The sequence below is a fragment of the Ovis aries genome, chromosome 22 (assembly GCF_016772045.2).
Source record: "Ovis aries strain OAR_USU_Benz2616 breed Rambouillet chromosome 22, ARS-UI_Ramb_v3.0, whole genome shotgun sequence".
Classification (NCBI taxonomy): Eukaryota; Metazoa; Chordata; class Mammalia; order Artiodactyla; family Bovidae; genus Ovis; species Ovis aries.
The window spans coordinates 34,554,725-34,568,235 of NC_056075.1; the positions used below are offsets into that span (position 1 = coordinate 34,554,725).

Sequence of the window (13,511 nt, forward strand, 5' to 3'; positions counted from 1 at the left end):
CACAGTCTTCATTTCCTCTTTTCTAACTTCTAAACAAAAGAACAGTTTAATATAACCGTTCCTCCTACATAATTCCTCTAGACTCTTCTTCATTCTTTTTTGCCCTCATGTCCTCTATCCTTCCGGTGTCCAGCATGAAGTAGACACTGCCTGAGAAGACAGTGTTACACAGCCATTCTCTACTTTCTTTCCTCTGCACGTGAGAAAAAGATGGAAAAAGAGACCCTTGTGTGTTTCCAAGAGCCTTGAGGACCATGACGGTGGTTCTGAGGGGCGCCCGTGTGTCACTTACCTCCAGGACTTTCCCTGTGATGAACTGGTGGCAGGCTTCACATTTTACCCCGAAGAGCCCCTGGTAGTCCTTTTCACAATATGGAGCACCATCCCTGCAGGACAAAGACAGCTCAGCTTCCGAGGGCAGGAAAGACGCCCAGACCCCATCTCTCTCCGCCCAGTTGCACAGAAGCCGAGCAGAAGTTATTTCTCGCTCAACTACCATTCACATGCCTGGAGGAGCCCTGGTGGGGGAGGGTCAAAACCCACAAGAGCAAACTCTCCAGCGAGAGTGCTGAGGTCCTCCAGGCCACACAGGAGTAACAGCCAAACGGCTGTCGCTGCGCATTCCTTGACTGCCTCAGACCTCGCTAGCAAAAACCAAGGCGTCCCTCTCTTGCAGCACCAGGCCTGGCAGGCTTCAGCTGTAGTCCCATGCTCCTCTTCCTTGTCTCCTCCCCGACACCTCCTTGATTCACACACCAGAGCCTCCTAAGAGCGCAGAGACGCCTTCTCCTTGGCCCTGAGGGAGCCTGGGGGCCCAGGGCCTCTCAACCATCCTCCTGAAACTGCCTTCATTTACCTGTTGCATGCGTGTTAAGTTGCTTCAGTGGTGTCCAACTCTTTGCGACCCTATGGACTGAGGCCCACCAGGCTCCTCTGTCCATGGGATTCTCCAGGCAAGAATACTGGAGTGGGTTGCCATGCCCTTCTCCAGGGGATCATCCCCACCCAGGGATCGAACCTGCATCTCTTATGTCTCCTGCATTCGCAGGCGGGTTCTTTACCACTAGCACTACCTGGGAAGCCCCTCATTTACCTCATGACACAGTTAAAATATCATGTTCTAGGTGTGCCATTGCATGGGAGAGTTAAAACGTCTCCAGACAGCCCAGTTACCTAGCTCTGCACAGGCGTCAGTGTTAAAGGCGGAGCAGTTCTCTTTGGCTGTGCCTCAGAATCACCTGTGTAGTTTCTGCATCCCGAATACCAGGGTTTGCTTTACCCCAGATCTGGAGAATTAGATTTCTAGGGGGTGGGGCCCAAGCTACTTATTTAGTCTCACTGTGTATATTCATACATTAAATTCATTAAAAAATTTTTTAATAGATGCTGGTTGGAGAACATTTTTTAAAGTGGATAGGGGAAAATTTTCCCTTACTGCCTCTAGGCCCTCCCCCCACCCCATGCTCATTCTTTCCTCAATTTAAAAGGTAACCACTGTAACTAGCTATTCAAGGTCACATTAAACAAAACCCTCAAAACGTCACCTGCTCTAGCTCTTCTCTACACCAGCCTCTGACTCTAAGGAACCTACTCCAGAGTGGTCCTAATGGGCTTTGTGCCTGGACGCTGAGTTTCTTTTTGGGGGGATGGGGGCAGGGGAGGGCCAGCAGACATGGCTGAGACCTGGAAGGAGGATAAAGGTTTACCATCAGTAGTTTCAATGGGGAAATGACGGGGGTGAGGGGGGATTAGCGAAAGTAAAATTACTAAATGCTTAATTGGTTGCAACATATAGCCTACCATTACGTCAGCTTCGTTGTTACATTAGGCAATGATGAACATTTCATTAAATTTATAGCAGGCAACAACAGAAGAATAAAATTCCTTTCCAAAGTTTCATAGCAAAAAGTTCATACGGATTGTGGAATGTGAAGGTCTTTCATTATGTCTGATGGGCTGGGCTGGGCTAGGGTGTATTCGGCGAGCGCAGGGCAGCCCATGATGCCCCAACCCTGCTGAAGGATCCATCCGCGCCTGCGCCCCAGGCTTACTTGCTGATGTACTCGCCGGTGAGGACTTTGCCGCAGGACTTGCACTTAAAGCAACCCAAGTGCCACTGCGTTTCCAGCGCCAGCAGGGCCTGTCCATTCTTGATGTCTCGTCCGCAGCCAGCGCAATCTGGAAAAGAACAGCCGCCGGCCCTTACTCCACGTTTGTTAAATCCATAGTTTTGCTAATCCAAGCAGGTGGACCCCCTTTGATCCCCAGCATGCACCCACCACATACTCAGTAACTATTTACTTAAGCGCCATTTCATTCCGCGTTCTGGCCCAGAGGGCTCGCAGACCCCCCCATCCTCCCTTAGAGTGGGAACATCGTGAGATCCAAGGGCCTGGATGTCCTTCATCTGTTTATTTCCTTGGGGTGATTTAAACAGCCTCTGAGCTCCAGCTGGCCCAGAGAATATTTAATTATAGCGTCTTGGCTGTGATTTTAAGAAGGCGCTCCTCAGCCTTTTAATTGAGGGCACCTGTGAGTAGCCAAGTACCAGCTCCCTCTCCCCCTCCCATGCTGGCTGCCTCCCTTAATACTATATATGCGACTTCTGGAGCAATGCCCATAAGTCTCGTTTTTGTAAACAGGACTCTACTGCCTTATCACCCTAAACCAGACTTTCCAAAATTTGTGATCATCAATTCAGTGGCTCTTAATTCCTCAGCTTTAAATTCTCCGTGGCAGGATCCTATGAAGAAGATAAAGAAGAAGGTATTTCTTCACAGTAAAGAATGTAGGCGCTGGAATGGGACACCCTGGTTCTGAACCCCAGCTCGCTGTTGGCTAACCACGTGACCCAGCCTAGTTCCCCCCTTTTCTAAGCCTTGGGATCCTCATATGAAAGCCAGGATGTTATTAGTGCCTGTCTCAAGTTCTCTGATGAGGATTCAATGGAATAAAGGACTCAGGTCTCTATGAAAGTTTGCTACTATTACAGTTGCTGTTATTCTGATTATTAGATACATCATTATTAGGGAAGCTGAGTATTTAAAAGAACCCAGAAGAACGTATAGGCATACACCATTTGATTGTGCTTCGAAGATAATACTTTTTTTTTTTTTTTTAAACAAATTCAAGATTTGTGGCAATGCTACCTGGATCAAGTCTATTGCCATCATCTTTTCAAAAACCTTTGCTATCTTCATGTCTCTGTGTCACATTTTGGTATTCTTCCAATTTTTCAAACTTTTTCATTATTATTATATCTGTTATGGTGATCTGTGATCAGCCATATTTGATGTTACTACTATGACTCACTGAAGGCTCAGATGGTAGCATTTTTTCAGCAATATTTTCTAATTTAGGTACGTACATTGCTGTTTTAGACATAATGCTATTGCACACTCAGCAGACTACAGCATAGAGTAAATATAACTTTCATCATGCACTGGGAAAGCAAACAATTTGTGTGGCTCATTTAACTGCTGTATTTGCCTTACTGTGGTGGTCTTGAACCAATCCACTGAGCATGCATTATCTCTGAGCCTTGCATGTAAATTGGGCAACCTTTCTGGAAAGCAATTTAAATGTCTGCTGCTGCTGCTAAGTCGTTTCAGTCGTGTCTGACTCTGTGCGACCCCGTAGACAGCAGCCTACCAGGCTCCACCGTCCCTGGGATTCTCCAGGCAAGAACACTGGAGTGGGTTGCCATCTCCTTCTCCAATGCATGAAAGTGAAAAGTGAAAGTGAAGTCGCTCAGTCATGTCCAACTCTTAGCGACCCCATGGACTGCAGCCTACCAGGCTCCTCCGTCCATGGAATTTTCCAGGCAAGAGTACTGGAGTGGGGTGCCATTGCCTTCTCCAAATAGAGATACTTAAAATCAATGTACCTGAGAAAGAGAAAGAAAGCATTGCTGGCAGGTTGCCCCTGATATCCCCAATCGATCACGAAAATCATTCAGAGAATAAAGAAATGTGCAGACAAGCCCCCTCAGTACACAAAGTGATTCAATACCCCCCTCTTCTGACCACATCTGTGGCTGCTGCTCCTGTACTAATGATGACATTTCTAGCCCAACTTGAATTCTCTCTTCTTCTAGAAAAACTTTCCTATAGTACCCGGCACAAGCTCAAGTCCCATAAAGATTCCTCCAAATGTCCCCCAGCAGTGCCTCACAATTATTGTGGTTTTCTTCCATGCTGAGGTTTAAGTACACTTGACTTTTAATTTTCGACTACAGATGTGTTTCTGGTGACCTTTGGGCACTCAGTATTTACATAACCTTTAGATCCAGCAATCTCATGGCTAAAATTTCACTCTGCAAATAAATTTTGAAAAGGATGTGCATGTGAATGTATGTGTTTCTATCCCCTGAAAAATATATATTCACCCCCTACTGCATTTTTGTAACAATAAAACTGAAAACAACATATGTGGACATTAATGAGAAAGTGGTTAAATTAATTATAGTCATTAATGGGATACTACACACTGTTAAAAAGAATAAGGTAGATTTGTGTGCAGACATGGAAAGACATCCAAAATAGACTGGGTAAAAAAACAAGCTGTAAAACTGTATGTACAACATAAGCTCATTTTTCTAAATCATGAGAACATAAAAAGAATTGAGCAAATAAATATTTAAAAAGTTAAAAGTATACTATACAAGTTATGAATATTGAAGTTTAGAATTTCTGTAAGTATAGCCCATTATAAGCTAGGGTATATTATATGGTCACAAAGCATGAATTTTTTGTTTTTAAGCTGGGATTTACATGATGTCCAGCATCTCACCAAACTCCTTTCAGAGGGAATCACACATCTGGCAGTTTACTATAAAGATAAAAATGGAAGATCATGATATTTGCTCAATGCAATTTCTAAAAGATAACAGCACAAGATGAATATAAGATGAATTAGTAGGTTTTATTAAGTGAACTGAAAATTTTTTTCATTCTTCTGATTAGATTATGCCCACTAGGTGGCAGTAAAGATTTAAAATAATATGCAAGATGCCGGTTGGTTGAATTTTTTCAAGTAGAAAATAAACTTTAGAGATGGCTTTTCATTTCCACAGCAGAGGAGCTCAGGAAGGTAGGCCGGGCTGTTCATATCTCCCCCTTCGTAACACTGGGGTCCAGGGAGATCAAAGGTGGGGAGACAGCCACAGGGCAGGCTTTAGAATTAGGAAGACTTGGGCACTAACTAGGAAAAGTTACTCTCTCTGAATCCTCATTTCTTCATCTCTGAAATGCAGAACCACTTCTCAGGTTGCTGGGAGGAAGAAGAAACACTCTGTATTGTGAAGTGCTTCGTATGACTTAGAACACTTAGTACCTGTTGGTTGTTCCACATAGTTCTCCTTTCCTTGATAGGGTCTGAGCTAGGACTAGAAACCAGGTTTCTTGACTGCCTTCCACTTTTTCAGAGACATTACTTTGCCAACTAAGGTCCGTCTAGTCAAGGCTATGGTTTTTCCTGTGGTCATGTATGGATGTGAGATTGGACTGTGAAGAATGCTGAGTGCCGAAGAATTGATGCTTTTGAACTGTGGTGTTGGAGAAGACTCTTGAGAGTCCCTTGGACTGCAAGGAGATCCAACCAGTCCATTCTGAAAGAGATCCGCCCTGGGATTTCTTTGGAAGGAATGATGCTAAAGCTGAAACTCCAGTACTTTGGCCACCTCATGCGAAGAGTTGACTCACTGGAAAAACTCTGATGCTGGGAGGGATTGGGGGCAGGAGGAGAAGGGGATGACAGAGGATGAGATGGCTGGATGGCATCACTGACTCAATGGACATGAGTCTGAGTGAACTCCAGGAGTTGGTGATGGACAGGGAGGCCTTGCGTGCTGCAGTTCATGGGGTCACAAAGAGTCGGACATGACTGAGCAACTGAACTGAACTGAAGCACATTAATGCCCAGATATCCCAGACCTCTAACAGCAGCAGAGACACAATCTCAGCACAGAAATGACCTCTCTGATTATTCTGCACCAATGGCTTTGGTAAACCAGGCATATTGTGAGGGCTTCATAGACATACTCTTCAGGAGTTATTCTCCACAATCTATTATTTTTCACAGTAATGGATACAAAATTCTGGCCAGTCAGCTTAGTTAGAGCGTGGTGCTAATAATGCCAAAGTCACAGGTTTGATCCCCATATGAACCATAAAGAAGGCTGAGCAGTGAAGAATTGATGCTTTTGAACTCTAGTGCTGGAGAAGACTCTTGAGAGTCCTGTGGTCAGCAAGAAGATCAAACCAGTCAATCCTAAAGGAAATCAACCCTGAATATTCATTAGAAGGACTGACGCTGAAACTGAAGCTCCAATACTATGGCCACCTGATGCGAAGCATTGACTCCTTGGAAAAGACCCTGATGCTGGGAAAGACTGAGGGCAGGAGGAGAAGGGAGTGACAGAGGATGAGATGGTTGGATGGCATCCCGACTAGAGGACATGAGTTAGAGCAAACTCTGGGAGGTAGTGAAGGATAGGGAAGCCTGGCGTGCTGCATTCCATGGGGTTGCAGAGTCAGTCATGACTCAGAGACTGAACAGCAATGGGGTCAAAGTGCCTGCCGTTTGGAAGCCTCTGACCTCACAGATGATGTCCTGACTCTCTCAGATCCTCCATGCCCTGCAGTGCCCTGGGGAGGGCACATATTCTACAGCTGATATTTTTTGAATATATTTATTTATTTGGCTGTGTTGAGTCTTAGCTGTAGTATGTGGGATCTCAGTAGTTGTTGTGTACAGGCTTAGTTGCTCCAAGGCATGTGGGATCTTATTTCCCTGACCAGGGATCGAACCTGAGTCCCCTGCATTGCAAGGCAGATTCTTAACCACTGGACCCCTGGGCAAATCCCATCTACAGTTGATCTTGATCATGTTTCATAGAAAAGCATTTACCAAATGTGACTACCTAAGAGCCAGCCATCTGGTGAAACTGGGCTGGAAGGAGAGGTTGGGGATGAGCCTCCTTCATCCCAAACCGCAAGACATAAATTAAGCAAATCAACAAAGATGGCCTTCTGGCCCAGAACACTGGCCCAGCTGATTCAGAATATTCTAGTGTACTCCACAGAGGTTACACATTCGTTCCTCTTTGGACAAAACTGTATTCTCTCCTTAAACCTGACATCACGCTGGGGAAAATAGAAAAGATGCAGAGATAAAAAGATTCATGCTGATGGTTCACGCTTCCTATGCTCATTCCAACCAAGCTCTTTTATAAAGAACAAAATGTCCTCCTCTCTATCCTCATGTTTTTCAGCTGTTGAGAAAATTGTTTGCACGTCACTGGAGCAGCTGCTGATAAATATAGAAAGTCGGTTGATTGGCACTGGAATTATTGCCAAAGTCAGAAGTAGGTGAATATGAGGCAACGTCAAGGAAATCAAACCCTCCAGCAACTTGCTGGTCCTCCCCTGGGGATAAACAATGGCCAAGTGTGAAAACAGAAGAAAGCTATAATAAGAAGGGGATGACAGAGGATGAGACGGTTGGATGGCATCATCGACTCAATGGACATGAGTCTGAGCAAGCTCCGAGAGTTGGTGATGGACAGGGAAGCCTGGCATGCTGCAGTCCATGGGGTTGCAAAGAGTCGGACAAAACTGAGCGACTAAACAACATAATCACCTTAAACACTCTGCCTGAAGCATTTCATTCTTGGCACCAGAAGCCAAGAGAAAAATAGGGATTTGGCTACTTCCGTCCAAGTTAAACTAACATCCAAGTACACACCTGGCTTCATATTTACACCATTTTGTTCAAAGTCAATAAATATCCTTGAGAATAGGGATCCTGTCTGTCTTCGCTTGGCATAGGGCCATGGACACCTGGGCTTCAAGAGTATTTAAGATGAAAAAGGTGACAAATGGCTCTCTGGAAGGTGACCTCTGTTTCCAAGCTAAGAAAGGTGTCATCAGTTGGGCTGCCTTTAAAGTCCCCTCAGCCTAGATACCTATGTTCTTTGTGAGAATAATTTCAGCCTTCCTAGAGTTTCCTGTTTCGGAAGGGTAAGAGCTAAAAAGATGTCTTACTCTGTGAAGATGGCTCTAGGAACAGAAGGCTGAAGAATGAAACTACAGAAAAGGGATATCATGGGACCTGAATTCCTGATCATTCCCACCTTCCCAGGCTTCTGTCAAGCCCAGAACCATCAGTGGAGGTGGAAGCTGCTACTCACAGTGGCTACCCGTCTGGGACTAAAGCTTCTAGAACATGGAATGGGGCTTTCCCCAGAGTCCTGAAAATTTTGGCTATTGTTTTAGAGCTGAAAACGATGATAAATATTCCATCTCCTAGAGCAGGTTGCTAGCAGTACCCTGGCTGGACTTGGCAAAGGATCGTAGAATCTACCTGATGACTCAACCCCTACTGCCTCCCCACATCTGAAATTATCTTATCAACATTTCTAGCATCCTTTAAAAAAAATTTTCAAAAAAGCAGAGAGGAGAGTGGGTTGGGAGCTGTCTACACAGCAGGCATGGGTGTTCACTTCCCTATATTGTGAGAGGAATTAAAGGACCCTGGGAGAAGGCGGGACTGGCTCCCTGCTCCCCACCTAGATGTTCACTAAATGGAGGTGCTCAGGCCCTGGTGCTGCTGTGGGTCCATGAGAAGCCTGATGTTAGAGTCTTGGGACAAACTTATTGGACTGTCCTGGGGCTTGGTGATGTTCATGAACAGTCTGCAGCCTGTGGGAGTCTGGAAGATCTGGAAATTAGGAAGCTGGCTGGACGCCTTCCTGAAGGCAGGTGAAGGAGGACAGAAGGCAGAGAGGTGGGCATGGCCACTGTTTGGCTCACTGAGGATGCCCGTGTGTCCTCTGGCTGGTGCCCACATCCAAGCATCATGAATGAACCCACCTGGGAAAGCTACCTGCTGAGCATGGGAGATTTCATTAGAAAGAGGCTATGAGGAGCAGCAGCTTCCCAGGTGGTGCTAGTGGTAAAGGACCTGCCTGATGGTGCAGGAGACATGAGAGATGTAGGTTTGATCCCCGACTGGGGAAGAGCCCCTGGAGAAGGGCATGGCAACCCACTCCAGCATTCTTGCCTAGAGAATCCCACGGATGGAGGAGGCTGGCAGGCTGCAGTCCATAAGGTCGAAAAGAGTCAGACACGACTGAAGTGACTTAGCATGCATGAGAAGTAGGGCCTGAGGCTGGGAAGGATGGAGGGGGTTTGTTGAAATAGATTAGCCAGAAATTGCACACTTCTGTCAAGGAATTATATATATATATATATATATACACATATATATACACACACATATATATATATATATATATTTTTTTAATGTCTCCAGCCAGTGTTAGCTGAAAGTCAGTATGACAATGCCAATATAACATCTTGTCCCCCGTACCTGTCATTTCCTTCCCCTCTGCCTGGAACCTCAAGGAACCACAAGCAGAACAGGAAGGAGGTAATAAAAAGGGGTAGAAGAGGCTGTACCCCCTCCTTACTGCAGGTCTCCTATTTGGATCTGATCTGAATTGGGAAAAGGGTACAGATCTGATATGGATGTGAGAATAAATGCTTTGACTGTATTGGACTTTTAAGAGCTGAAAGTGAGCAGAAAGCTATGGAACTGCCTAGGATATTATTAAGGGTGAGAAAGAGAGCTCTGGTAGAGGATAATAAAAGTAGCAACAACAAAAAATAAGACCATTGTTTTGTCCCACGAGTGTTCTGACCATTCTACATGCTGATTGTGCAACACACAGGGATGAAGAACTTCTGGGCAAAGAGACCTGGGGTCAGATTCCAGCTCTGCCACAGAACCAAGGGACCCTGCGCAAGCTAGGTAATTTGGGCTTCAGCTTCTTGATTTGTAAAACAGGCAGATGAACAGAACTTACCTTCTGGGGCTGTTGTGAGGGTGCACAGAACATGTGTAATCCGCAAGCATGGTGTTGGGCATACAGTAAACAATCCAAGCCTATCCTCACACCTGCAGTAACCTCATAAAACCAACATTGCATCTTTCCCTTAACAAATAACTGAAGTAAGTTAGATAGAGAAGGAGAAATATCCTATGACATCCCTTCCACTGCAGAATCTAGAAGGAAATGATACAAATGAACTTACTTACAAAACAGAGAGACTCAGTGACATAGAGAATGACCTTATGGTTGCTGGTGGGAGGGATGGGGTGAAGGGATGGTTAGGGAGTTTGGGATAGACATGTATAATCTGCCATATTTAAAACGGATAATCAACAAGGACCTATTGTATACCATGTGAAACTCTGCTCACTGTTATGTGGCAGGCTGGATGTGCCAGGAGTTTGGGGGAGAGTGGATACATGTATATGTACGGCTGAGTCCCCTCAACGTTCACTTGAAACCACCACAACATTGTTAATCAGCTATGCCCCAACACGAAGTAAAAGGTTCAAGAAGTGAAAAAACAAACAAAAACCGAATAACCAAGACCCACTGTGAGCCTCTGGAAAAGGCATTTTGGTTTCTCTGATTCCACAGTTATCACCTTCCCATTAACGTTCCTATTGTTGTTATTACTGTTCACCCCTACACTTTTACTTTTTATTTATTTAGTTATTATTCAGCCCTTAACTTTTAAAAGATCTTGCATACTTTGCCTAAGTCCTCCCTTAGGCCTTCCACTAACCCGGAAGGACAGTGGTTACCCACATTTCACAGTTCACAGGACATCTGAGATCCAGAGAGACTTTGAAGACATTTGATGCAAAAGTTTCATTTTGCACACAGGAAAGTAAGGCCCAGGGTGGGCCAATGCTTTGCACAAGGTCACACAGATAGAGAGTGCCCCATTAACTGCAGAGTGGAAATCTTTATTCTCAAATGCTCTTGAACGTGAACCCAGGCCTTCACAGCTTACAGGGATTTTCTGGGCTTAAAGCTCTAATCGTGCATTTGTTCCCCTGGTTATTGCCTCTTTTGCTGTCAACTGGCAAAAGCATCCACCATGGAGCTGAAGCATCGTTTCACTTGTGGGTATAGAGAATTATTGTGCAAACAATGTAAACTGTAAAGACCGTGATGCTGGGAAAAATTGACGGCAGGAAAAGGGGGCAGGAGGAGGAGGATTGACAGAGGACGAGATGGTTGGATGGCATCACTGACTTAATGGACATGAGTTTGAGCAAACTCCGGGAGACAGTGAAGGACAGGGAAGCCTGGCAGTCCATGGAGTCACAAAGAGTCAGACACGACTGAGTGACTGAACAACAAAAACAAATGTAGATCATCGAAGGGGCTAGAGAGAGACTTTACTCATTCAACTGATGTTTGCTGAGATGCTGAGAAGTCATGTCAATAGAGATTTTAAGTCAGTTCAGAGTATTTCCTTCCTCTATTGTAAAGTCTTTAAAATTACGAATTAAAAACTCACATTTCAGGATTGATACTGTTGCCTATTTAAGTTCCAAAAAATTTGAGTTTTCCCTGGAATCCGTCTTTAAAAATGATAGTAAAAAAAACTCTAGTTGTCAACAGAGATGAGCACATAAGTTCATGGCCATACACGTGGATGAAGAATAAATAGACACCAAATTATTTCAGATTTAGGTCATTATTAATAGATAGCAGATAAGACTTTGGAAACCTATAAAATATTCAAGTGGTGTCTTTTTAATAGACTGTTAAATAGGAGCACTTTATCCCTGGCCAGGAGTCAGTATAAGGCGCTTTAAGGAGAACAAACAAGCAAAATCCCCTGATTTAAGTTCTGGCTAATGTGACTCCTGAATTTAATGACATCGTATCTTGTCATTCAATGGCTCCTACAAGATGTGGATTTCCCGTGACCCTGTGTGATAAAATGGTGAATATGCAGAATGCCAGAGAGCAGTCATTCTCTCCAAAAAAGAGAGAAACTGGAGACAAGAGCAGAGTGACCCAAACATAGGTCAGATGCTGTGAGGTTAACAAGCTGCCTTTGACACAAGCTTTCAACACATCTGATGAGCCTCTGACATGTGGATCCCTCCATGGGAATAACTGTGGGAGGCACGTAGTGGCTGCCTGTTTTATACAGGACAGATATTTTTATTTTGCCAAGGTTTCCATCTTTCCTAGGGTCGAAATGTCAACTGCCATCTGTCCTCACACTTCTGACCACATGTTCCTATGTTACTGGCCTGGCCCTTTTTTGTAGCCTATGAATTAAAAAAAAAAAAAAATCCAGACTTTTTAATGCTATTTTCTTGATAAGACTTGGCTTACAATTTTAGCATCTTTAAGGTATAAGAGATTTGGTATTTGGGCATTTGAAAAACTTCCTTTGATTAAAAAGACCACATCACTTAACAGCAATAAGAGCATCCATCTAGCAAGCAGACACTGTTAAATGCTGACCTCTGAACTTCACCTGTCCTGCTCAGTGTTGTCAGGTTCCAACCAGACATCTATGAGTTAGCAACTATTGACTGGCCACAGTCCACGTCAAGTCACTGACACGAATCGGCAGTTTTCTTTCCTAGCATCTCACGGCAAATACCATGGGTATGAGGTCACCAAAAGGGAGGACACATAGAGGGTAAAATGCAAATACGTTCATATGAAGCACTTTTACGGATTACTTTCTGGGACTTCCCTGGTGGTCCAGTGGTTAAGATTTCACCTCCCAGTGCAAGGGAATCAGGTCGATCCCTGGTTGGGAAGCTAAGATCCTACATGCCTTAAACCAAAACATAAAAACAGAAGCAATATTGTAACACATTCAATAAAGATTTGTAAAAGGGCCCACATTAAAAAAAAAAAAAAAAGGAATTCATTTTAAAAGTATTTTTTCACTTCTGAAATTCTATACTGCACTGGCCAAAAAGTAATTCATGGGGTCATAAGAAAATACCGGTTGGGGCTGAGGGGTGGATTGGAACATTCATATTTATTTATATTCAAATACATTGGTACAGAGTATTTGCCATGGCTCTAAATAATTTACATTCTCAAATTCACTAAAAACAAGGCAGAATTACTTTCAAACATTATGCATTGCCTGAATATGTAACCTTGAACCAAACTTTGCACAGTCACCCATGACCTCGCTTAGGTCAGTTGCTTCCTTTGCTATCTTGATGGCCATGATGGAAACGTCACAAGCCAGAGCAGCCTCTGACCTACTATTTTAGGTTAAGGTTCTTGTTGTCTTGGGAAAACAATACTGCACAACAAGCAAGTTTTCATGGGCCACAGCAGCAGCACATTATCAGCCTCATTGAGAAAGCTGTAGGCAGGCCCGGGAACAGCTATTTTCTGAGACCTCTATTACCTAGTAGTATTCAGCAATCGAGCCCATCTTTCCTCCTTTTAAAGTGTATCTCAGGACTTCCTAGGTGGCGCTTCAGATCAGTTCAGTTCAGTTCAGTTCAGTTGCTCAGTTGCGTCCGGCTCTTTGCAACCCCACAGACTACAGCTCGCCAGGCCTCCCTGTCTATCACCAGCTCCCAGTGTTTATTCAAACTTATGTCCACAGAGTCAGTGATGCCATCCAACTATCTCATCTTCTGTCATCCCC

General features: G+C 44.3%; 1 protein-coding gene across 20 annotated transcripts in view; it reads right to left on the reverse strand.

Annotated features, from left to right (window-relative positions):
* ABLIM1 (actin binding LIM protein 1) overlaps nucleotides 1–13,511 on the reverse strand; it is a 336,400-nt gene that overhangs the window by 103,849 nt on the left and 219,040 nt on the right. For all 20 annotated transcript variants that reach the window (XM_012102971.4, XM_042239061.2, XM_060404730.1 and 17 more), the window contains exons 5-6: nucleotides 2,052–2,178; nucleotides 293–386 (exon numbers count right to left, since the gene is read on the reverse strand). In XM_012102971.4, coding sequence (XP_011958361.2) covers nucleotides 293–386; nucleotides 2,052–2,178 — 221 coding nt within the window. The remainder of the gene's footprint in view (nucleotides 1–292; nucleotides 387–2,051; nucleotides 2,179–13,511) is intronic.